This window comes from Lepidochelys olivacea, assembly GCF_965140295.1.
Source record: "Lepidochelys olivacea isolate rLepOli2 genome assembly, contig: Scaffold_30, whole genome shotgun sequence".
Taxonomy (NCBI): Eukaryota; Metazoa; Chordata; order Testudines; family Cheloniidae; genus Lepidochelys; species Lepidochelys olivacea.
This window is the reverse complement of record NW_028181946.1, coordinates 254,557-280,361: the sequence shown is the minus strand read 5'-3', so window position 1 is coordinate 280,361 and position 25,805 is coordinate 254,557. Positions and strand designations below refer to the sequence as shown.

General features: G+C 54.0%; 1 protein-coding gene and 1 pseudogene across 3 annotated transcripts; one reads left to right on the top strand and one right to left on the bottom strand.

Moving 5' to 3' along the window:
* The first annotated feature begins 9,455 nt into the window (after positions 1-9,455).
* On the top strand, positions 9,456-13,316 carry LOC311514229 (glutaminyl-peptide cyclotransferase-like protein; annotated as a pseudogene). Its single transcript has 6 exons — positions 9,456-9,534; positions 10,925-11,039; positions 11,229-11,367; positions 11,565-11,664; positions 12,031-12,263; positions 13,063-13,316. The product of its transcript is annotated as a glutaminyl-peptide cyclotransferase-like protein (transcript).
* A 1,077-nt stretch (positions 13,317-14,393) lies between these two features.
* Positions 14,394-17,578, bottom strand: LOC311514237 (peptidoglycan-recognition protein SC2-like). 2 transcript variants are annotated; one of them, XM_084652663.1, is made up of 4 exons: positions 17,339-17,578; positions 16,606-16,816; positions 15,785-15,903; positions 14,394-15,451 (listed from the first exon to the last, which is right to left on the bottom strand). In XM_084652663.1, the coding sequence occupies exons 1-4, from the start codon at positions 17,379-17,381 to the stop codon at positions 15,273-15,275; spliced, it is 552 nt and encodes a 183-aa protein (XP_084508789.1). In that variant the 5' UTR covers positions 17,382-17,578; the 3' UTR covers positions 14,394-15,272. The 2 variants fall into 2 exon arrangements, 1 of the variants encoding a protein (XP_084508789.1); XR_014709848.1 differs by lacking the exon at positions 16,606-16,816 and having other exon boundaries at positions 15,442-15,451; positions 17,322-17,578.
* Positions 17,579-25,805: the final 8,227 nt, after the last annotated feature.

Sequence of the window (25,805 nt, the reverse complement as noted above, 5' to 3'; positions counted from 1 at the left end):
CAACAATAAAACGAGTATGTGTTGGGAGGTGAGTGTGAAAGAGACTGTGTGTGTGTGTGTGTGAGAGAGAGAGAGACAGACAATGTGAACTGGCTGCTGGGGAAATCTCAGAAACAGTGCATGTCCCTTTAAGAAAGGCACTCAGTCACACTCACCGTTCAAGGCTCTGTCTTTAAGGGCTTGTCTACACTGGCACTTTACAGCGCTGCAACTGTCTCACTCAGGGGTGTGAACCCCCCCCCCCCCCCGAGCCCTGCAAGTTTCAGTGCTGTAAAGTACCAGTGTAGACAGTGCACCAGTGCTGGGAGCCGTGCTCCTCCGTGCTATTCCCCGCGTGAGGGTGGGTTCTTAGAGCGCTTTAACGTTGCCAGTGAAGACGCCCTCAGATAAAGTTCAGATCTCACCACAGAGGAGCGCCTGCGGGCTGCTTCTTGGAGCTACTTCTTGTTGCCCCATGTTTATCAGTTACACCCCCCCCCCCATCTATTCTCATTAGTGAGTTTCTCCCCCGGCCCCGAGTCTCATGGACACATCGCTGCACAATTACGCAGCCCACAGACCCCTCTCTAATCCCAGCCCCCCTGGTCTGCCCCGGTGACCCAGGAACTTCTTGGTGCCAACTGACCGAGGGCAGAGGGGTGCACAGAGTTTTATGGGATCCCCTGGGACAGATATATGCACAATAGCTCACCAAAGGGTGGCCTGAGAGGTCTCTACCAAGAGTCCGTAGCCCACTGGGCATCATCATTGCTGCAAGGTGTTTGTATGGGACATAGCTTAAGAGAGATGTGAAAAGTCAGAGATTAGGCTCCAGAAGTGTTGAAGAAAAGCTCATCTCCTGTGCCATGGCAATCCCTTCGGCTGAGCCAATCAACACACAGAACAAAGCCCAGCCGTGGAGACAGGCTATATGCACTGTCTGGGCCAGGTGCGGGCCTGAGAATCTACAAAGGGCTTATAGATCATAGAATATCAGGGTTGGAAGGGACCTCAGGAGGTCACCTAGTCCAACCCCCTGCTCAAAGCAGGACCAATCCCCAATTTTTGCCCCAGATTCCTAAATGGCCCCCTCAAGGATTGAACTCACAATCCTGGGTTTAGCAGGCCAGTGCTCAAACCACTGAGCTATCCCTCCCCCCAGCTACACTTACAGTGGCTTGGCTACACTAACAGTGCTGCTTAGAGAAGACGCTACCTATGAGAGAGCTCAGCGTAGGTACTCCACCTCCACGAGAGGTGGTAGCTAGGCCAAAGGGAGAAGCCCTCCTGTCGACACAGCGCTGTCTGCACTGTGGGATAGGTCAGTATAACTGCGTAGCTCAGGGATGTGGATTTTCCACACCCTTGATCGATGTAGTTAGACTGACATACACTGATAGTGTAGATCAAGCCTAGGACAAAGGACCCCCAGGATAAGTCTGTGAAGAACGACCTCCTCTGGGAAGAGACAATGGTCTGAACCTAAAAAGAAAGAGGAGAGGGGACAAGAGCTCCCTTTCACCCAGGAGGCGGCTGACAGTGTTTGTCTCAGGAACAGGAGATCACAGCCAAGCCTGGAGTAAAACCCCGGAAGGACTGTGGGGTGAGCGTTGCTCTACCAGACAGAAAAGAATCTCGTTCAGTGAGTCTAGGCTCTAGTCAAGGTGGTTTGATTTTATTGGCCATGGAACCATTTCTTTCCAACCCTTCTCCTTGCTACCCCTCGAATCTCTACACTCTGTGAAATCACTTGTCCTTGGTGTCACTATGAAGGGATCTAGGGCTGTGTGTTGATCAGGGCAGTGATTGGAGGTGGAGCTGGTCAGCTGGGGGCCCTGTTCCTTTGGGAGCAGCGGATCTGTGACTGCAGTGAGTGCCCTGCGGGACAGGGGCTGGGTGCTGCAGCAGGACGCTTGGAGGGCTGGGGGCTGGAGTGTGCCTATTGCCAACCTAGAGAGAGGTCACCCCACGAGGCCTAGAGGGCACAGCTTGTGTGGCCTGTAGCCAGGGGAGTCGGAAAGCTGATCCCTGGCGGGCACAGACAAGGCTTCCTCATGCCAGGGGCAGCTGGTAGTGAAGTGCCTCACTGCCCCGGGTCCCCCCAGGGACCATCACAGGCCCCCAGAACCTCCAGCCTCCTCTTCTTTCTCCTCCTCCCCACCATTCCCCTCAATATATGGGGGCTCTCCCCTGCCCTTCCCCGCAGGCCTCTCCTGTCGCTCCAGGTCAGGCTGAGCGACGGCTCTTTTCTCCACATTGCAGGTGATGATCGGGGCAGCCGTCACGAGGAGCAGGGCCAGGGTGGAGCGCAGGATCCAGACCCAGAGAGAACAGCAGGTGCTGGAACATGGGAGAGAGCAGGGGGAGAGGTCACGCGCCATGGGGCTGAGTGTGGGAGCAAATGCACAAGACAAGCCTCACTCCCTGCCTGGCTGGAGGGGTCTTTGTTGAGTGCTTCCCCCCCACACCACACACACTGGGCGTGTGTTGGGGAATTTCACCCAGCAATGACACATCCTGGACAAGCCAGGGGGAGGCCTTTGACTGACCCTGGTCTTACTGGTTAGAGACCTCATGTAATCCTGCCTGGCCCCGCTCCTGCGAGGATCTTCCTCACTGCTGCCTCTTTGCCCACGGGTGTCCAGCCCTAGTACCTGGTCAGCTGGTGTCAGCCCGCTGCTCTGCACCCTTGGGGCCCTTTCTGAGACATGCTGACAGCTGGAATCTGGGCTGATACATTGGGGACTGAACTGGGGACCTCCAGAGCTGAAAACATCAGCTGCCATTTCATGAACTAAAGAACCAAGCCTCTGACATCCTTGGTTGTAACAAGCCACAGCCTCTGTGGCTAGGCAGTGAGAGAAACTTGCAACACACTCACCACTGGGTTAGGCTGTCGCCCTGGGGCTGCTCCCAATTAGGACAGGCCAAAATTGTCTAATCTCAGTGCAAGGCTTCCCCCTTCTTACAGAGAAATCACACAGAACTAAAGAAAACCAGTTACCTTTGGCAGAAGCTTCCCCATTCAGAGTTGCTGGCCCCAAGTATATCTGTATGGTAGATGTACAGTAGAATATGGTTCCCTTCAATAATCTGAAACCCGTATATAAATCAGAAGCAAAATGTCAGAAATTACCACAGAAGTACATGGGCGTGAAAGCAATAGACTGGGGTTTCTTTCTAGGACACAGGCTTTGTAAAATCACCCCATAAATCTTAGATTCTATTCCTCAATGTCTGACTTAAGGAACATTGACATCACACAAAATTTCAGGTGTATATGCCCCCCCCGCAAAAAAACCTGAAACTTTGTGTCATGTCAATGTACTAAACCTAACAACTAAGATAATGCTATATAAACATATTCCCCCTGGGTGTGCAGGGGGAAGGGAGGTGCTGGGGGGGGATGGCCTGGGGGGCACTGGAAGTGCTAAGGGGCAGCCCAGGGGGTGCCATGAGAGCTGGGGGGCTGGTCTGTGGGGGCTCCACAGGTGCTCAGGTGGGAGCAGCCCGGGCCCCCTGCTGGTGATGTGGGGGGGATTGGCGGGGCTGACAGGCTCCCTACCCGGCTTCTTGGAAGTGGTGACATGTCCCTCCCTAAGCTCCTAGCTCCGCATGCTACCAGCTCCGCAGCTCCAATTGGCTGGGAACTACGGCTAATAGGAGCTGTGGAGGCGGCGCCTGTGGGCGGAAGTAGAGCACAGAGCTAGGCACTGAGAGAGGGAGGGACATGTTGTCGCTTCTGGGGAGCCCCCACAAGGTAAGCCCAGAGCCCTTCCCCTCTCCTATGCCCCAACCCCGAGCCCCCTCCACACCCAAACTCCTGCTGCTGCGGGGCTTGGGGGCAGTGACCCAAGACTGCCCCAGCAGCAGCTGTTGTGTCTGGCCCAGGGGCTGCCTGAGCTGCTCAGACAGCCCTGGAGCCAGCCACACCGGGCGCTGCAGAAGTCACGGCGGTAACTTCCGTGACCTCCATGACAATCTCGCAGCCTTATCTAAGACATGTCTTAGAAACTGGGTTCTGAGGTGTATTGAAAACTGTGGCAGAATTGAGGGCTATCACTTTAATTTGTGAGCTAGTTCCTAGTACTGCTTGTGGGCTCCAAGGGAAGTCATATGATTTGTGTCAGTCTGGATGTAAGAGCCAGCCCAGAGTAAAGTTGTATGAGGAGTGTCTCGCTTCCTTAGGGAGCAGCCTGCTTTGTGTCTCTCTGGTTTTGGTAGTGTCATTCTGAATTCTAAGAAATAATCGTCGTATTATGCTTTAACCTTCCAACAAGAGTACTGATGTTTTTATTTAACTTCTCTATGTATATGCTGGTAACATCACAGGGCAATCACCTATTTGATGGCCAGTCAGTAGGGGAGGAAGCATAGGGCATGATGTCACACCGCTTCTCGAGTTGATGGTTTAGGCAGGGACACCATCTGCCTCCACTTCTAAAGATTCATGGCCCCGCTTCCTCTGGAGTACTTTGACAATTCCACAGCACTGTCCATGGAGTTTCATCCAATCAGGATTGATGAGGTCATCTTTTTATGACAGATTATTTACCCAATACAGCAAATGTCATGAAGAAATTGGAAGAAATCCAGAAGAATCATTCAATCTATAACTGTACATTGCTGGCTGTCTACTGGAAGTCCCAAAATATCAATCAGCCTCCGCGGATCATGTCACTTTGAGGAAAATGATCGTAAGATCTTCTGATCATGAATGGAGTAAATGGTTAAACAACAAAATTGTTGAGCACTTGATAAAAGATATAAGCTAAAAATCTGTTAAAATTTGAAAACCACAAATATGTAATAAAATTCAGAGCTGGAGCTGAATTCTGCAGCTTAATTATTAACACACACATTCAAGCACCCAATCTGACATTTTACACCAAAAAGGTTTACGTCCTCCAGTTTAGGGCAAGCAAACAAAGAAAGATCTCTTTGTAATCAGTAAATTAATTTCCCTTATTTTCCACTGACCTGAGTAAAAATCAAAATAGTTGTTAAAACACCATTTTTACAGGCAAAAGAGCTTTCTTCATCTCAACACAAAGGTGGGATTTTAAATTCTCCCAGGATCCCACAAATTGTAGAGTCATTACATGTGACTGTTTGAAATCATCATATGGGGACACCAAAAAAATCAATGATCAAATAAATAAAAGAACGTCTTGTGCCACATGCAGACTAGAGGGCTCTAGCAGCTCACCAGGCTTTACTGTTACTCAGAAAGTAGAAAACGGACCAGCTCCTCAGTTGGTCTGAATCAATAGAGTTCCACCAAAGTCCAGGCGAGGAAAGATGAACTCAGAGCCCAAATCCTCACGAGGTGCTGGCTTCCCTCAGCTCCAGTTGGACCTAATGAGATTTGCAGCTGCTCAGCACCTTGCTTGATTAGTCCTTTAAGCTTTAAAGCATGTGACCAGGAAAACCACTGGTAAACTAAGGGAGTCACTGAAAAATTGAAGCTGATTTGAGAAACCCTAATGTGCTGAATTCACAGGCTATGCAACTGGTGGTGTGAACTGGATATTAGGAATACATTGTCCAGAAAACAGATACTAATTGGAACCCTACTGAACTGGGTCCCAAAACTCCTGTTGACTTCAATGGGCTTTGGATCAGACCCTGAGTAATTGATATGCCTTTTTCACCTTGTGCCCGGCCTCACAAAGTAAAATATACAAAACCTAAATTTCTTCCACATGATACTGGGCAGAGACGTATATATAAGGGGCTAACTCTGCTCTCACTGAAATCGATGGAAGCTTTTCTCTTGCATTCAAAGGAGTTAGGATCTAGTTGGTACTAGGACTAAAATATTTTAGCTCTATCTATTCATAGATTCATAGACATTAAAGGCCAGAAGGGACTTGATGATTTGACCTCCTGCATAACAGAAGCGATTTCTGTATCTCCAGCCCGCAACTTCTGTTGTGCTAGAACATGTCTTTTAGAAAGAAACATCGAGTCTTGCTTTAGAGACTTCAAGCCATGGAGAATCCACCACATATTAAATGAGTTCCCTGCCTGAGCACCTGTTCCCTTACCATGGAGTCTCTAAAATGAAATAAGCCCTAGAACATAAACGAGAGAGATGGGTCGGAGCTGCAATATTCAAAGGCAGATTTTGAACTTCCTCTTTCCCAGCGCCAAGAAAAGATGGAAGGGATTTTAACTCAGGGTTTTGACCAAGGTCATTAGATAGGGGAGAATTGCAAAATATGGGTCTGGATAATGTGTGCCCAGAACTTAGAGATGCAGCCACTTATAATTTAGCATCATTTCCTGCTGTGCATGTGCCCGGGGTGTTTTTCAAATGGCCACAACCCGGTTAGTTTACCCCCATCTGCTCTGAACTTCAAGCAAAGTCCATATGGACATTCCTGACGATGCACCTGACAAATTTCTCATTTAAGGATTGATCAATTTTTTGAAGAGGTTAAACCTGTTGCATAAAACTTAGAAAGGGCTGGTGGAATCTTGTTCAACCATTAAATAAAATAAAACAAAACAATTAGCGTTGAGCTGGACTTCAGGAATGGAGACTTCAGCACAAGAGATGGAAATTTTGAAACTTTTACTCTAGTTGCCACTGGCTGCTCCCACTGCGCCCCCACTGCCTGCCCCCTGTGTGCTAAGCAGCCCTCCCTTCATTCAGCGTGTTACCTGGTGCACTCAGGTACTGGCGGGCACTGGGGAGAGAAGTCTTCTCTTGGTTCCTGTCGTCCTTGTGCTGGTAGCGGCAGAAATACTCCCCTGGGCTCTCTGGAGACACTGGCCGGGCTGACTCAAATACGAATTTGTTTCTGTCCTCGGGCAGCATTAAAATTTCCTTGCTGTCCTTACAGAAGATGACGCGCGTCACTGAGGTGTCCATAGGGATGAAGCACAGCAGTATGATGGTGTCCCCTTGGGGGGGTAGGGCCCTTGTTCAGGATCAGTGTCGGGGCAGGGAGGTCACCTTCGTGGGGAGGAAACATTATTTGGTGAAACGGCTCCTCTCTCATGGAGCTGACATTTGAATTATGGCAGAGACTAGCCAGGCCCTTGTGTGTCACCCTGGACTGGGCTCACCTCAGCCTGGGACTTTCTGCCATGGGGAAGAAGGGTCTCACTCTCACGAGCCGGATTTGTAAATTCAAACCCAGATGCCCCATGTAACTCAGGGGGAGCTGCCCCCTCCTGCTTTACAGCCCTGTCAGCTCCCTCCAGCTCTTCTGCTTTTATCCTAGACAAATCCTAGACAAATTGGAGGATTGGGCCAAAAGAAATCTGATGAGGTTCAATAAGGATAAGTGCAGGGTCCTGCACTTAGGATGGAAGAATCCAATGCACCGCTACAGACTAGGGACCGAATGGCTAGGCAGCAGTTCTGCGGAAAAGGACCTAGGGGTGACAGTGGATGAGAAGCTGGATATGAGTCAGCAGTGTGCCCTTGTTGCCAAGAAGGCCAATGGCATTTTGGGATGTATAAATAGGGGCATAGCAAGCAGATCGAGGGATAATAATAATAATATTATATCCCCCCTGCCTCTGCCAAATCAACAGCTATTGCTCCCCCTTAATTGGACAAGTCACCCATCATATTATCTCATGTCTAGCTAGGCACCCCTTGGATACAGGGATAAGGAAATGTTGTTAGCCTCATTGGATGTGTGATGCATTTGAACGCATTGTGCAGAGTGTTCAATCTGTTTATGTGAAATTGCAGTTATAGGTTCTTATGTAAGCAGGCTCTGAATGAGCTTTCCCAACACCTAGTGATGAGCTGGGGAGAAGACATCAGGAACTGACCATGTTTGAATAGACACACCCACTCTGCCTAGGTGAGCAACATGATGGGGCTGCTTTGCCCAAATGATCACTTTTGTCTGGTGTTGGGTTGCAAATCACTTTGTTATTGCGGAGGCAGAGGTAATAAAGTGTGGTTATCCTTTTGTGAATCAAAGGGAGCAGAACTGGCCTTGGTGTGCCATGAATGAGGGGGTCACTCTCAAGTTAACTGCATTCAATAAGCAGGAAGTAGGGGTGCCAAAGGCCAGCGGAGATGTGAGGGGGTATTTGTGCCCATCTGGCTTTACGTGCCATTTGACTCTGCACTGTTTAACGACAGAGCTTCTTAAGGCCCAGTTGAGAGTCTCTTGGTTTGGATCACTCGAGCTGACATCACTGATAGCCCAGTCTAAATATGAAGCCTTCGGTCCGTTGTGGGACAGTGTCTCTGGTGAACGAGGTTGCCTCGCTAACTGCTGGAATCACTGAGAATTGGAATTGCTGAGAGCTGAGTTAAGTGGTGGAACTTCAAAACACCCCAGAGGTTGCAGTGGAGAGGGCCGTGGCAGGGTGACTGATGGCAGAGCGCCGGAGAGTGGCAGAGGGAACACTGGGGGGTGGCTGGCGGTGCAGTCAATGATGGTGGAGTGGCCGGCTGTGGAGTGAACAAAGGCAGACAGCGATGCAGAGTGAACAGCGGCACAGCGAGGGCTGCTGAATCACTGCTCAGTGCTGCCCCCCTCCCCCCGGGGTGGGAGGTTAACTCACGCAAACACACCTCCAAACACTGGGTTTTCACTGACCAAGGACAACTGTGAGTGGGGTGCGGTGGAGGGAGAGAGGACTGGCGTGTTAAAGGGACATTTGTTTGTCGGACTGTCACACTGCAAGGTGAGAGACTGAGGAAACGGATGCTGCCAATGTACTCTGGGGTGGGTGTTTTATTCATGGTCAGATGTTTTCAAATCATGCTTGTGGTGTTTTCCCAAGTAATGCCAGGTTCCTTTCCCCTTGTATTAAAAGTTTTCTCTTCTATACATGTACTTAGTGCTTGTGAGAGGAGACGTACTGGCTCTTAGAGGTACCAAGTGGGGGGTGTATTTTTTTTCAGATTACTGGGTGGGGACTCGAGCTGGTTCTGTGTTGTGTTGTCAAAAGGAACCCAGCCCTGGTTGCTGCTGACTCCCCCCGGCAGAAGGGTTACACCTAAGCAGTTGCTTATGTTGAAATAGAAGTTATATAGGGGTTACGGTTTTTCTCTATGCAGTGCAGAATCAGTCACTGTGCGCACATGTCTGGGTTTCTAATCCATGACTGTGCTAGGCCCACAATACACAGTGTGACTAGAGGCCAGCAGCACTGTCTGTAATATTCCCTAAGAGATGTGGTCACCTTACGATGAACCTAATTCACTCCGTCAGTGTGGTGGTGTGATCCCTCCTTCTAGGGTTTTGGAAAATTGTGATTCTTTTCCTCTGGTGTTTGGAGAAACACTTGATAGTGATCAACGGGGATTTTGGTTTTGCTCAGTGATTATTTGGTCTGCGAGAAGCTAGATTAAGGGCTGAGCCTTCGTTATTGTTGGACAGAATTGCTGTCCAGACAGTGCAGAAACGGCAGCAGCAGCTGGAGCTCTGCACTACCCAGTGAAATCACTGAGGGTTTGTCTACAGACTCAGGCTTGTGCTTCGGCCCTAACAATGGCTGTGTGGACATTCCTCCTCAGGCTCCGAAACCTGGGCTCCAGTCCCAGTAGGAACAACGACATGGCTATTTTTAGTACCATAATGAGAGCCCCAGTCTGTAGACCTGGGCTTTGAGATTTGTGGCTGCTGGTATTTTTTGCAACGTAGCCATAACCTAAGAGCTGAGAACACTTGGGGCTGGAGCAGTGCAGAAACTTCAGAAGGTGACAGCAGTGTGCAGTGGCAGAGTGGGCAGTGACCGGACTGGGCAGAGGCATCATTTGATTTTCCTGCATTCCTCCCCTAAGGCTGGAGCTGAATACACCTAACGGCACCCCTAGACCCTAGGACTTCACTTATGCTGGACAGCAAACTAAGAGTGCGGTGTCATGGACAGAAAGGGGAGTGGTGTGTTAACGGGACATTTGTCCACTGGTCTTTCAGAAAGGGGGAAACTGAGGCAAAGTCACTGCTCCACCTGGGGCCAGGGATTTACCTGTTGTTTGCATACGTTTGAGTCATTGTTGTCATGTTTTCTCAAATTAATGCCATTCTTCCTTCTCCCCTTAATAAAATATTTCTTTTGTCGCACACAGATTCAGTGCTTGCAATACAGGAAGTATTGCTTCTTAGAAACACCCAGGGCTGGTGTTTAGTTTTCCCAGATTTCTGGGTGGGAGCTCAAGCCAGTGTTGTGTTATAATTTTGAGAGGAACCCCTATATATTGAAGCCAGAGCTGGAACTGGAAGAAGGGTTACATATGTATTGCAGAGGAGTTTAATCTCCTCCTTTGTACAGAGCAACCCTTATGCCCTGGCACCAACTCTTTCAGAGGATGGTCACAGCTCCTCCCAGGGCCATCATCCGCCCTGGGGCTCACAGAGATGGTGGGTTTTGCGCAGATCTCTGTATGCAGAAAGACACAGGACTTCAAAGCGGGAGACACAAACCCTGCCCCTCAGTCTGTCATTCTGTCCCACAGAGGGGTATTCTGGTGCCTCCCCTTGTCTAATGTCCCCTTGGTAATAAATCCAGTGACAACACAGGTCTGTGGAGTTCTTGGAACTGGCGGTCTTGGGTTCTGATCTCTTCTCCCCCAGGGTAAAACAAGAGAAACCCGCTGAGTGCAATGGGGTGAGGGCCAGATTCTGATACATTACCCTGAATCTATCTATCTATCTATCTATCTATCTATCTATCTATCTATCTATCTATCTATCTATCTATCTATCTATCTAATGAACACAGTTCTGATAAGGCAGCTGCTGGCTGGGAGCCTCCTCTGTACAGCCTCAGATCAGGGTAAGCCTGGGGAATTTAGGAAAGACCTCCCTGCTCTGCAGCTAGCCCCTCCATCCCAAATGTAAAGGTGCTCCTTTAATCTGAGATTCCACAGAGTCTTCCCATCCCAGCCCCAGTACCTGTCCATGTGGTCCCTAGGCTGGATGGAGCTGGTGATGTTTCAAGCCCGGTGGGGTGGCAGCTTGGGAAAGACAGGGCCGCACCTTCCTCGGGCCACCGACTCGGCCGTGCCCTGTGCCATCCTGCTGGAACTGGCCACGGCCTTGGACGTGGAGCTGCTGAAGGCCAAGGAGCAGGTGAGAGCTTCCCAGGTTGGGGGTTCTACTCTTGTCTTGGGGAAAGGAATGGAGTCTAGTGTGCAAAACCGGGAGGGATGGGAGCCGGGACTCCTGGGTTCTATCCCGAGCTCTGCTGCTGTCCTGGGTGCAGTCCCCTCACCTGTCCAGCAGTGCCAGGTGTTGAGTGATCCCCGTGTCTCTCCCCAGGGCTCTGAGGTGACGCTGCAGCTGCTGTTCCTGGATGGCGAGGAGGCCTTCCGGGAGTGGAGTGAGAGGGATTCCCTGTACGGGGCTGTCCATGGCCAGTGCTCAGCACCAGCCGGGCACCAGCCAGCTCCAGGCTATGGTGAGAGCCGCCCGCCTGCCCCTCTGAGGAGTTCTGCATGGGGGATCTTTCAGGCTGGAGGGAGATGGTGAGGGTGCCTGTCCGGGGTAGGCGGGGGGCTCAATCTGTCTGCACTGGATCTTGTACCAATCCCTCCCTCAGATCCTCCTGGGGTGACTGGGCCCCTACAGATTTAACCCCTCATTGCCTCCTTGCAGAGCCTGTTTGTCTTGCTGGACCTGCTGGGGGCCTGCCACCCGACCATCCAGAACCACTTCCCCTTCACCGCCTCCTGGTTCGACCGGCTCGTCAGCATCGGTACCAAACCTTCCTTTCTTCCAGGGGTGGGAGGGGGCTTGCCCCCCCAGGCACCTGTAGCGGGACAGCTACCTCCTCCCCCGCCCACCAGTCCTGATGGTCCTGCGTCTGTCTGACAATGAATAAAGGTGCCTGGGTTCTAGGCCCAGCTCTGGGAGGGGAGTGGGGTCTAGTGGTTAGAGCAGGGGGGCTGGGAACCAGGACTCCTGGGCTCTATCCCCAGCTGTGAGACAGAGCTGGGAGTTGGGGATTCAGTCCCTGGGGCTGTTGACCTGGCATCTTTCACCAATACTTTATTTCTCTCAAACACGACTTGTCAGGTTTGAAATCTCCCCTCCCTCCCTGGCAGCGTCTCCAAGTCCTCAGGGAGCTCTGTTGTGAGCGGCCAGGTGTAGCCCCCTGTGGGGCTCATTCTGCCGTGCCCCAGCCTGGCAGGTCCCAGGAACCAGTCCATTCCTCACTCTCTTCTCTGTGTCGCCCAGAGAAGCGTCTGCACCGGCTGGGCCTGCTGCAGTCCCACCCCTGGGAGCAGACGTACTTCCAGAGGGAGCCTGTCTATGGGCCTGTCGAAGAGGACCACGTCCCCTTCCTTCGCAAAGGTACCTGTCCTGCCCCATGCTACCGTTCATCCAGGTGCAGAGCAGTGTGGGATGGACAGCTGGAGAGGCCTCCCCGGGGGAGCCAGGGAGGAATGTGTGCAGACAAAGCGTGGTGAGACTCCCCCAGGCTGCCACACAAGCCTGGCCTCATGAGTGGAGCAAGGGACTGAGACCTGGGTTCAGGTCCTGGCTTTGCCACTGCCCTGCTGGGTGACTTTGCTGCTGTCTTCCTCAGTTTCCCCATCTGTGAAGTGGGGGGAATCATTCTGACCCCCTTTGTAAAGTGCTTTGGGATCCCCTGAGGACAAGGGCTATGCAAGAGCTAGGTGTTATTTACAGGGGTAAAATGCTTTATAGATGATGTTTGCCTGCCTGGCACACTTCACCCCAGAGGTGGCTGCATTTTGAATTTAAGCTCTGGGATCCTTGGGGGTGAAAGACTTTATAAACATATCGTTGCTATCTAGCCACTTGGCCCTGACTCGCTTGATGTCTCTGGCCAATCTGGTTCCCATAATGCACCTGGGCCAGCTGCTCGTTGCTAGGTCAGGGGAGCACACGGCTCCTAGATGTAAGGTCAGGTTGTGCCTGAGGGCCTGGCTCCATCTACTGAGACAGTGTGCGCATTTAGAATGTCGCCCGCCGCCCGCTAGTGGCTGGGCCACATGGGGATAATAGTCTACTACTGCTGACAATAGTGGAATTACTCTTGTAGCTCCAGCAGTAGAGGCTGGGCTTGCAGTGATGCAGATCCTGGGTTGGATCCCTGCTGACTATCCATGTATCTGTCTGGCCGCAGGAGTGCCGGTGCTGCACCTCATCGCCACCCCTTTCCCGTGGGTCTGGCACACGATGGAGGACACGGAGCAGAATCTGCACCCCCCGACTGTGGAGAACCTCTGCAAGATCCTGGCTGCCTTCCTGGCCAAGTACCTGTGGCTGTGGCTACCCAGAGCCTCCCCTGGCGAGGGAACCAACCCCTCTCTGGGCCTCACAGGATCCTTCGCCCCTCCTGGGCCGAGCTCCATGGGGCCAGCAGCCAAAACACCCTAGGGACCAGGCAAGGTGGCTTGGGGGGCCCGGGCTGTGGCAGCCGCGCAGGGTCTTGGGGAGGTGTTACAATGCTGGGAGGATGGGAAGGGAGATTGTGCTGAGTCTGTTCCGGGGCTGCAGCGGGGTTGTGGCCGGCCCAGGAGTGAAACCTCTTGCTTGAGCCCCTTGAGCCCCTTCCTGGGCTTTACACGCCCCCCAGAGCTCCAGCCGCCAGGGCCTGGACTAGCCTTTTCCCAACAGGGAGCCTGGATCTCAGCTGGTCGCGTCCCCCAGGGTCCACGGCTCAGAAGCAGAAATAACTGGGCTGAACCTGGACTGTGCCAGGGGCAGGACACCGGGGGCTGCGGGGGGGCCAGACCTGCACTCTCTGCAGCACGGCCTCCAGCTGCCAGCCCACCAGGGGTTGCTCCTGTTAACGGGGCCCGTCCAGCCCTGGGGTGCTGGGCTCCCAGCCTCGCTCGGGGGCTGCTCCACAGTGACTCTCTTAACAAAGAGCTGCCCTGTCAGTGCTGCTGCCCCCTTCCCACATGCTGGGCAGCCCTGGGCACTGTGGGGCTGGGACACTGCTCCTGGCATAGCTGTTCCCTCCGCTCCGGCCCCTCCTGCCAGTCTCCAGCCGCAGCCCCAGCTCCCATCAGCAGGCGCAAACCCCAGCTCCCCTCCCCTTCCTTCAGCTCAGGGCTGCCGGGCCTGACTGTGTGTGACCCATGCGGAACCAGCACCCCCTTGGTTCCTCTCCACCTCCTCCCTCTGGATTGAGAGGCAGCACAGCCTAGTGGGCAGAGCACTTGACTGCACCCATGGGATCTGTTCCACGCTCTGCCACTAACTGGCCCTGTGAGTTTGGGTAAAACCCTTTTCCCCTCCCTGTGCCTCAGTTTCCCCTCCCATCCTTTGTCTAATTAGACTGTGAGCTCTTTAGGGCAGGGACTGTCTGTCTCATGTTCTGTGTATACAGCACCTAGCCCAAGGAGGCCTCTTAGTGCTAATCTGACAGACCATAATCACACCCTCTCAGCTCGCCCAGCCCAGCCCAGCGGCAGGGTGGTTATCGTTTAACAGGAGATGAAATGATTCCCGGCGCTTCAACTTTGGATGTGCTAGAAGCTGGTTTATTGTCACTGCTCAGTAGCTCCCAAGCAAAGCAAGCACTAAGCCGCGGGGCGCTGAGGTAAAGGCAAATTGCACTTGAACTAAAAACCCCTTTGTGGGATTCTGCGACCCACCCGATGGGTCCTTCCCCATCCAAATACTTTGCCCCTATCGGTAAGAGAGGCTCATGGGAACGGACTGTCGGGGTGAAAGGGGCGAGGGCTGAAAGCTTTGAGAGGCAGACCCTGCGGGGGCCAGGCAGAGCCGAGTGTCAGGGCTCAGGGACACTTGGGTTCCCTTTGTCGGGGGTTAACTAGCGACCGGTTTCTGGGGGATTCCAGATGAAATCTTCGCTGCAGATCTCGGGGGGGCTGGGGGCAGAGGCGGATTTGACTCTGGAATTGATAATTGCTCAGACGTTTCACACGGGAATGGAGGCGAAGTTTCCTGAGCTGTCCAGGGATTGGCAGGGCCGTCGCCACAGAGCTCGGCTGAGGCTTGGCCCCACCCCCCTGGACACTGTAAGACCCTGGGCGTGGCTGTGTGTGGACCTGGGCTAAGCTGACATGCCCGTTGCGGGCGGGAGCGAGGGGCTAGGCCTGGCGTCTGCCGAAGGAAGTAGCCTGGGGGAGGCAGGTGGCTCCCAGGCGCCATTAGAAATCTGAGCCCCTGGGGGTGGGGGAGGCAGCTGAGCCCAGGGGAGACGGGAGCATAACCCCAACTCTCAGAGCCCTGCTCTCCGGGCCTCAGGAGGGAGCAGGTGGGTGAGAAGTGAGAGGCCACCCCCTGCTGGGGGGCAGAGGTGTAGCTCAAGCAGGCAGAAGCCGCGGGCGGGGTCAGCGATGGCCCCGAGGCTGCAGGGACTCAGGCTTCAAACTCAGGCCACTGGCTTATGGCCTCATAGAGGGCGTCCCCGGGGCATTGGGTTGACTTCACGTTGCAATGCCCCTTCAGGGTGTAGCTTTCACTCAGGAAGCCCCCGGAGACAGCACATTGGATCAGGCTCTTGGCAGCGGTCAGGGTGGTGTTGTCACGGGCTGTTTCTGCAGGACACCAGCAGCCCCCTGTTAATTTCACACACGCCCCTGGCCCCTCTCTGCTGCTCAGGGGATGTGAATGTGGCCTGAGTAAATAAACACCCTCTAGCCCCGTTTTTGATTGGCCATGTCAGTGTCTTTCTCCCCCACCATTGTGTTTGGTAATGCGGCTCCCCGCCTCCACACACACATTTGCTTCGGCATGCTCCCCCTCCCCCTCCCTTTCCTGACCCTGTGCCCCAGCCCAGTGCCCCACCGCGGTGGAACCAAGAGCAGCTGTGAACTTCCCAGTTCCCCTGGGGGCCTAGCAGGGAAAATGTACAGACGGGACCCACGTACTGGACAAGCTGCCCAGGAAGCTGATTCCCAGTGACTTATTGTTCCAGTTCTTGGCATGGGCCCCCATGGTGCTCCAGCCTCTGCCCTCGTAGACTCTGTCGTCTTCGCCGATCAGGAAGCTGCAGGCAGAGCGCAGTGTGAGACCCGCATGGGCACGTCGGCCGCACCCTCCCCTCCCCATCGCTCTTGGCAGCTCCCCGAGGGTCATCGCTGGCCCGGCCCGGGTTTGAACCTGGGACCATCAGAGCTAGAAGCTCAATCCTCTGCCATGGAGCTAAAACTCACTGAGGAAAAGGACTGGAATGGAGGGGCCCTAACCTGTATTGCACTCTTTGGCCATTAGGTGGCACTGTGTGTAACACCCCTTATGGAAGGCACCAAGGGCCCCACCTGGACAGAGCTGGGGGTCGAGTGAGGGCTGTAGGGGGCCGAGATGTGGGGCAGGAGAACAGCGCTGGGAGCCGCTGCCCTGCTGGAAATTCCCAGCTGGGTTTCCATCTCCTGACATCACCATCTCAAAGCATTTCACGGAGCAAAATCTCTGGCCAGGTTTTCGTTGCAGGACGTCAGGACGGCTGCAGGGAAACGTGTCAATAACGCCGGCATGGGGCGGTGTCACAGAGGCCTTTGCTGGCCCCCACCCCACCCCATTGTCACGGCTCCAGCCCCACACACAAATGCTGTAGGAGTGTAACTGTCCCAGGCTAGTTAACACATTACAGCCCTGGTGGGGGGACAATCCTCGGTGCTTACGGTGACAGCACTGCCGAGAACACATGTTAAACCAATCAGCGAACCCACCCGCCTGCTAATGGGCTTACCAGGGATCCCTCCCCTGACTCCAGCCAGGGCTCCGGCCGGGGTGCAGCCCGTCAAACCCACCCACGGGCTTTCCAGTGCTTGCAAGCTCAGCACAGCTTCTGCTGCGAACACGACCCCTGGGAATCTGTGAGTGCCACAGGCCGGTCCCTCGATCTGGGAACAGGTCATTCGCAGCCAGTGTCTCGCTCCCCAGGGCGTCGCTTCGAAAGGCTGGGGGCAGAGGTGGGAATTTGCATCCCCGCCTTGGCTGGTCGGTCGTTTAACAAGTGTCCTGTGATGGTCCTGACCCTTCCCAGGGTTTGCTGGAGTCATGTCTCCCCCAGAAGAATCACGTCCCATCCCCCCAGACTCCAGACCCATTTGCATTTGTAATACAATGAACTCTGGAAATACCCACACTTCGTCCAACCTGCTTTGTGCAGGGTCTGGGAGGGAACTGCCGTCTCTGGCCCATTTCCCCCTACAGAAATGGGTGGAACCAAGCGCTGTCCGGCATCCTTGGGGAACCCATTGACTTAGTGCCTGGACAGGTTTCTCTTCTGTCTGGCATTTCTGCCATGGCCTGTCACAATGTCAGGTTTTGACGTTGCATTTAAGAAGCATTCTGCCCTCACGCCAGCACCCGGCCTCCACAAACCCGCCCGGTCGGCTGGCAGCCTCCTGCCCCAGTTCTCTCTAGAGCCCCTGGGCCGATCTCTCCCACGCCCCTCCTTACTCGGGGTGCCCCAAAACCTTTTCCTTCCAGCACGCAGTTCATTTTCTTAACTTCCAACATGGCTCGGCTGCATTATTAACGATGAGGCTTGTCCTGCTCCATCACATCCTCCAGGTCCTCCTTGCACTCAGCCGGCTTCTCCGGTGCTCCCAGTGTCTCCGCAGCCAATTGCTCCTGTGCTGGCCGATGAGCACTTCCACCGTCCTCTGCCCGTTTCTGACAACCCCACGTCTGCACCGTCTCCTCAGCTCCTTCCCCTCGCCCGCCTTCCCCTTTCTTTGCGGCGCTCGCCAGCCGCCCGTTGACTTCCCCATTTTGCGGCTTCCCTTTCTGAGCATTTTCTGTCACTTCCTTAAGCTTCTGATTAAAAGCCTCGCTCGCCTGATGCTGAGCTGCCGCCCCGGGTCATGCTTTCCCCTCCACTCTCTGGTCAGCCTCAGAGACAAGCAGCGCACACGTGTGATCCCACAGGCCGGCCGGCCGCTGTGCGGCCCCAGATCCTCCATGCATAACAGCACATTTCTTTACAAACAATCCAAGCTCTCCTTTACTATTTCGGCCATTCTTTGCCCGCATTTTACTCTTGATGGAGTTAATGTTTCGCTGGATCTAGTCTTACATCTCTTCTTCAAACTTTTCCCCTCCCCTGTAGGCCCCTAGACCGTCCCAGCCAGAGTCTCCACACATGGCTAGGTCTTTACTCCCGACACAGAGGTTGTTACCTTGCCCGGTCCGGTTCCAGCCGGTAAACTTGGGTTGGAGGATCCCCCAGGGAAGCAGATTTTTTACCAATTCAACTTCGATCTTACTTCTTACTTAAAGAGACCTCAAGGACCCAAGCCCCAGCCAGTATTTATGAGTTATTAGTACAGCGCTCAAACAGAAAGGCAGATCCATTACCAAGTCTGCTGAACCAAATTTTACAGCCGTTGACATAAACGACAGACTGATCCCCGTGATGTCTTTTGCCACGGCTTGCATACAGCCTTGCATTGGGAAAGAGGAAGAGATAAGCTGGAACTAAGTTACCTATAAGTAGTCCAAGCTGTATGCAAGCCGTGGCAAAAGACATCACGGGGATCAGTCTGTCGCCTGCAAAATTTGTGTCTGGTAAATACCATAGACTTCCCAGCACACAATCACACATCTGCTGCTTAAGCATAAACTTTTACCATCACTATGTTATTTATACATTTCCATTTGTTTGTGGTTAGTACATTTCTCGCACAGTTGCGTGGCAACGCAAATAACAGGGCGCTAGGCTACAAACTTTAGCAAACTGGCATTTTTCACTGCCTGTGAGAGTTTAGCAGCATTCCCAAAGCATCTCGGGAGTTTGGGTCACCAGTTGGCCTGAGGTCTGCTAGTAATTTGGCCTCTACCAGTCAACAAACCTTTGTACTGGTATAACGGCATCCCCATGGATGGGGTGGGGGGGTGTTGTAATGTTTTAACTAGACCGGTCCAGTTAAAGTCCTCAGGCTTTTGCATACAGACATGGCCGGCCTGTGGAGTGACCTTGGTTAAGTCACGTCCCCCTTGTGTGCCTCAGTTTCCTCATCTATAAAGTGGGGATAGTGATGCCAACTTCCTTTGTGAAGGGCGTTGAGATCTGCTGGAGAAAGGGGCTAGCTCAGGGCCAGGTGTTATAACTGGGGAGCAAGAGGGTCTGTCGCTGCCCCAGGCAGGTCGTGGGAGCTTTGTGGAGCGGAGAGATGGTGGCAGACATGGGTAGCAGAGGGCGCTGTGCTGGGCTCCAGTGGGGCGGGTTGGTGGCAGAAGGGGAGGTCTCTCCAGAGTCCAGCAACGCACCCAACAGCCACGTGCCCTGATGCCTGACCCCACTGTCATCGCCCCCAGCACGGCCCCCAGCACCTCTCTCATGTGTGTCGGGGGGGAGGGGATTTCTGCTTGGGCTGCCCCCACGCGCTGGCGCTTAAACTCCAAAAGGAAGCTTACAAGCAGTGCAAATTTGGACAGATGACTAGGGAGGAGTATAAAAATATTGCTTGGGTATGCAGGGGTGTAATCAGGAAGGCCAAGGCACAACTGGAGTTGCAGCTAGCAAGGGATGTGAAGGGGAACAAGAAGGGTTTCTACGGGTATGTTAGCAACAAGAAGAAGGTCAGGGAATGTGTGGGCCCCTTACTGAAAGTGGGAGGCAGCCTAGTGACACATGAGGTGCAAGAAGGTGAAGTACTCAATGCTTTATTTGCCTCAGTCTTCACAGACAAGGTCAGCTCCCAGACTGCTGCACTGGACAACACAGTATGGGGAGGAGGTGAGCAGTGCTCAGTGGTGAAAGAACAGGTTAAGGACTATTTAGAAAAGCGGGACGTGCACAAGCCCATGGGTCCAGATCTAATGCATCCAAGGGTGCTGAGGGACTTGGCTGATGTGATTGCAGAGCCATTGGCCATTATCTTTGAAAACTCGTGGTGATCGGGGGAGGTCCCGGACGATTGGAAAAAGACAAATATAGTGCCCATCTTTAAAAAAGGGAAAAAGGAGAATCCGGGGAATTACAGACTGGTCAGCCTCACTTCAGTCCCCGGCAAATTCATGGAGCAGGTCCACAAGGGATCCATTTTGAACCACTTGGAGAAGAGGAAGGTGATAAGGAACAGCCAACGTGGAATCACCAAGGGCAAGTCATGCCTTCTGTGATGAGATAACTAGCTCTGTGGATATGGGGAAAGTGGTGGTTGTGATACGGCAAAGCTTTTGATACGGTCTCCCAAAGTATTACTGCCGGCAAGTTAAAAACGTATGGATTGGATGAATGGACTATAAGGTGGATAGAAGCTGGCTAGATTGTCAGACTCAATGGGTTATCAACAGCTTGATGTCTAGTTGGAAGCCAGTATCAAGCGGAGTGCCCCAGGGGTCGGTCCTGGGGCCGGTTTTGTTCAACATCTTTATCAATGACCTGGATAATGGGATTAATTGCACCTTCAGCAAATTCACAGATGACACTAAGCTGGGGGAAGAGGTAGATACACTGGAGGGTAGGGATAGGGTCCAGAGTGACCTAGACAAATTGGAGGATTGGGCCAAAAGAAATCTGATGAGGTTCAACAAGGACAAGTGCAGAGTCCTGTACTTAGGACGGTAGAATCCCAGGCACTGCTACAGGCTGGGGACCGATTGGCTAACTGGCAGTTCTGCATAAAAGGTCCTGGGGATTACAGTGGACGAGAAGCTGGATATGAGTATCAGAGTGCCCTTGTTGCCAAGAAGGCCAAAGGCATATTGGGCTGCATTAGCAGGAGTGTTGCCAGCAGATCGAGGGAAGAGATTATTCCCCTCTATTCGGCACTGGTGAGGCCACATCTGGAGTATTGTGTCCAGTTTTGATCCCCCCACTACAGAAGGGATGTGGACAAATTGGAGAGAGTCCAGCAGAGGGCAATGAAAATGATTGAAAATGAAAAGGGGCACATGACGCACCAGGAGAGGCTGAGGGAACTGGGGTTATTTAGTCTGCAGAAGAGAAAAATGAGGGCGGGGGGTTTGATAGCAGCCTTCAACTACCTGAAGGGGGGCTCCAAAGAGGATGGAGCTCGGCTGTTCTCAGTGGTGGCAGATGACAGAACAAGGAGCAATGGTCTCAAGTTGCAGTGCGGGAGATCTAGGTTGGATATTAGGAAACACTATTTCACTAGGAAGTTGGTGAAGCACTGGAATGGGTTAACTAGGGAGGTGGTGGAATCTCCATCCTTAGAAGTTTTTAAGGCCTGGCTTGACAATGCCCTGGTTGGGATGATTTAGTTCGCGTTGGTCGTGCTTTTAGCAGGGGGTTGGACTAGATGACCTCCTGAGGTCTCTTCCAACCCTGATATTCTGTGATTCTATGAAATGCAAGTGGTGCAAAATAATAGCGAGATGGCTCCCTGGTGATGCAAATCCAAGGCAGCATCCACACTGGGGCGGTCAATTTCAGCCAGGGGTGGTGGGTTTTGTGATATGGTGACGTATCCAGGTAGGGGTTTCCAATCCCTTTTCCAGGGCTGGGATAGAACCCAGGAGTCCTGGCTCCCAGCCCCCCGTTCTAACCACTAGACCCCACTGTCATGGGGCCCCCTGGCGATGCTCTGGAACTGCTCCAGACGAAGCTAGTAAAGACTCTGGGGAAGTCTCCTTTCTGTGAGCAGCCGGTCTTCAGGACACACAGCTCACACAACTTCCACCTTCCTGGGTCTGACCTCGGAGCATTCAGCATCCTCTGCCCCTTAAGAACTTAAGATACTTAAGAACTACCTAGGGGAAACTGAGGCACCCCCACAATATTCAGAGGAAACATTAAGAACAGTCCCGCTTCATCACACCCACTCCCCTCCCAGGGCTGGTGACAGAACCCAACGGTCCCAAGCTGCCGGGTGCTTTGGCCATGGGGTGTAAAACGGTCCCGTCTTTGCTTCCTCTCCCACCGCTGCAAAGGTGCAGAAGCTGCTTTAATAGCAGCCTCCCCCTGCCCCCCCCCACACGCCCAACTGAGTCTCAGGCCTTGCTAATGCTCAGTACCACGGCAGCCCCAGGAGATGATTGCTGCGGGGGTGTCAGCCCAGGGGGAGGTAGTGACTCCTAGAAGCAGGGAGAGCAGCAGCACCGTAGATCAGGGAGGTCTGGCAATGCCAGTGGCTGTCTCGGGTTTGGCAGCCCTGGCACTTAGCGCAGATTGTCAAAGGCCAAACCCCTCTCACCACCGGCTCTGTAGCTCCCCCTTGCTTTCGGTCTGTCTTAGGCACCATCCTGGCCCTCATCCCCCTGGCATTCGAGCACTGCCCAACCTCGATTGCATTTATTCTAACTGCCCCCTGCAGGGCAGGGCCTGGCTGCTACCCGCACTGTACAGACAGGGAACCGCTGCAGAGAGAGAATAAGGGACTTGCTCAAAGCCAAACAGAGCATCTGTGGCAGAGCTGAGAAATGAATATGGGTCTCCTGGGTCCCAGGATGGCACCTTCTCGTTCAACCTCCTGCCCCCTTCGTCCCTGGTTCAGTGGGAGCTGTGGGAGCTCTCTGGGGCACAGGAGCTGGCTGGTGCCCAGATGGAGCTACGTTGCCTATTGCACAGATCTCGCTTTTCCCAAACATTGAAAATGCTGCTCCAACCATACCTGGGCCCACCAGGATCCTTGCAGTTGGTCCGTGCTAAATTGTGAACTGTGCCCTGGCCTCCCAGAGCGGGGCAATGGGAGAGGGTGGGGCTGGCCCAAGGCCCTGCTGGATTACGGCTCACGCGTACGGGGTCCCAGTGCTACAGAGCTCTGTGCCCGGATGGCGCTTTGTGGGGGTTTCGCAGCTCCTCTCTCCAAGGCCTGTGTGGGAGCAGCCGCTGCAGAGAATCCCAGGCCTGATTCCCCCCACGCTGGGTCTCCTGAATGGCCCCTGCCCTGGGGGCTCCATTCCTCACCCAGTGTCTCCTGCTGACTCTCCAGCAGCTGCACGGCAGGCGTCCTAAGGCACCTCTAGTCCTCTCCAGAGCTCAGGGGGACTGTCCTGGCATCAGACTGTCCTGGTGAATGGAACAATGGCTCCGGGCAGTCGGAGAATGCCTGTTCCCCCAGCAACCTCAGTGCCATTCCCTCTGGAAGTGATGGTGTCAGCGAAGGTGCTGGAGGTGGTCAGGCCTCCTGGTTGGAGGTGGACTCAGGAGGCCGGGGCATGGGTGGAGCGAGGCTGAAGCAAGAGCTGGGCTGGAGCAGGACGAGGATCAGGGCTGGAGCAGCCTAAGACTGTTGCCAATATCAGGCAGGAGCGAGTTCCTGGCCCTGGAGTCGTGTTGAGCAGACTGAGCTGCTGCTGTGAGACTGAAATACTTGCTCCGGGAGTCACGGGCCTGTTCCTGGCTTGTGGATTGGCGGGAGCCCGGCACAGGAGGGACTTAGGACCTGACACATGGCTCCAGGGGGTGCTTGGCTCCCGGCCCCGCTGGGCACTGACAGGCCAGGTGCAGGGGGCCAGGCGCAGCACCAGGGAGGACATTGGGGAGGCAGGCGTACTGAGGTGGGGCTGAGCGAGCAGGTGCTAAGGAGCTGCGGCCGGCTGGCCAGCAGGGAGGAGGAGCAGCACCCAGCTGTGGAGGGCCCAGCTGCAGCTCCACACGGGGCGTGGCCAGAGCCTGGCAGGCGGCTGGCTGAAGTGGCACTTTGTGATCTGGCGCAGGTTGGAGCTGGCTCCCCACATCCGAACGCTCTGCAGTGCCGGCGGATTCACATCTAAACCCGGATCTGGCTCCCAATTCACAGCTGGCCCCTCCCCCCGATCTGGAGTGGCTGAGACTCCAGCGCTCTGTGGAAGAGGCCAACAAATGCCAGCTCCTGGGGTGGGCTTCCCCCAGAGACAACCCCGTGCTGGGAAGGGAGGTTCCAAGAGCCGGCAGCTCCACCACTCACACTCCCAGCTTCCTGGGAATGAGCCAGGAGCAGAGTCCCAGTCCCCGTCCCCTGGCATTAATCCAGGGACTCCGCACTGGGGATGTGCACCTGGCAGCATGCAGCCTCCTGAGAACACACAGGCCAGGGTGCAGGGCGAGGGCTCCCAGAGAGAAACGGCAGGAGGGCAATGCTGGGAACCCCCAGGCCATCTTCAGCTCAAGCATGAGGGCACCCAAGCATCCTGGAGAGCATGAATCTAGCTTCAGCTCAGCCTTTATGTCCCTCCATTCTCTGTGCTAGATGGGTTGGTCTCCCGGAGGGACGAAAGTGCCCATCAGGAGTTCCTAGCTTATCCAATGTCAGTTTCCCGCTCTTGTGAAAAAAACAGTGACTTCCCTTACACAGGAGCTGGTGTTCTTCAGGCTGGGCTGGGCCTGTACACGTTCCTCTGTAGGGGTGTGTGCACCCAGGGCCCGTGAGTCGCAGACGTTTGCCAATGAACATTTGCCAACAGACGTTTGCCCCCTGCTCTCCCCGTGTGCTCAGGGACCGCCATCAAAAGGGCACGTCTGCCACCTCCCTCTCAAGTCCTTCGCACCTACATACTGCCAGGGGAACATCCCCATTTCTACTGAGGCCTCAGGGACAGGGTTTATGATGAAGCGGCTGGAGTTGATCTCCTCCCCCGCCCCCCGTGTTGCACCCCAACGGCTAGCTGGGGATCCAAACTGACACTCCCCGGTTTGAGCCCCTGCCTAGCCAGGCCCTGTTCCCTCCCCCCAGGCAGTTGTTGGCCCTGAACTCCTGCAGGCAGCCATGGCACACAGGTGCTTGGGGGCTTGAGAGAAGGACTATCACCAGCTGAATGACCCCTGCCTGTACGGTGGGGACTGAGGCCACTGCCAGCAGGTGCCCCCCAAGTCCTGTGCTATGCTGAGTCTGGGGAGATGGGCAGGTTCAGCCTCATTAGAAGGGATCGGCCAGACAGAAAGGCAGAATCGGGTCCCCGCACAGAGCCCCTCTACTACCTGCCTGTGTCCGAACCACCAGGACAGTGGCCAATCCCACCTTCAGGTCAGGTTCCAGCGTCGGGCCCTGTCCATACCCACAGCGTGTGGCACCCAGCATGCGCTGATAGACTCCGGTACATGCAGTAAGTTCACAGACACTAGAAACTGCCTAACACCAGGCTGGGGGCTGGGGATGTGTAGGGTACAGAGCACAGCGCCCCCTAACGCCGGCCAGGGGCCCTGGAAGCTGGGGGAACATGTAGGATCCAGAGCACAGCATCCCCTAACACCAGGCTGGGGGGCAGGGAGAGGGGGGATACGTGGGGTACAGAGCACAGCGCCCCCTCACACCAGGACACGAGGTCTCGTCCGTCTCAGGGTGGAAATGATCACACCCTTCGAATGGGGGATCTGCCACGGGCACTGGCAGGAGTGCGCTGCTTTACATTAAGGTTCTTTGGCTGATGGGCGAACCTCACCCCGCCCTGCGTTTCGAGTGTGAACAGCTTTCGATGGAAACCCAGACGGCAGAGATGGAGCAGGACTAACTGGGGTCACTGAGTCTCGCCCTCACCCCGTGTCTACACTGTATGAGGGTGGGAAATAGCAGGTGCCTTTTCTTGCCCTGATACGATTTTGGAGATACTGACGCTTGCGACAGCTTTCTCCCTGTGTGGGTTGTGAGATCCAGGGGAGCCGTCTGTGTGCTCTGTACAGGACAAGGTGTGTAGATCGTTTATACCTCAATGTATCACTGTAAATACAGTTATTTAATATATCAAATAAAAGAAGAACAATACATCAAAAAGAATCAAAATGAAACAGAGGATTGCTATGTACAGGGGGGATCATAGAATCATAGAATCATAGAATATCAGGGTTGGAAGGGACCCCAGAAGGTCATCTAGTCCAACCCCCTGCTCAAAGCAGGACCAATTCCCAGTTAAATCATCCCAGCCAGGGCTTTGTCAAGCCTGACCTTAAAAACCTCTAAGGAAGGAGATTCTACCACCTCCCTAGGTAACGCATTCCAGTGTTTCACCACCCTCTTAGTGAAAAAGTTTTTCCTAATATCCAATCTAAACCTCCCCCAC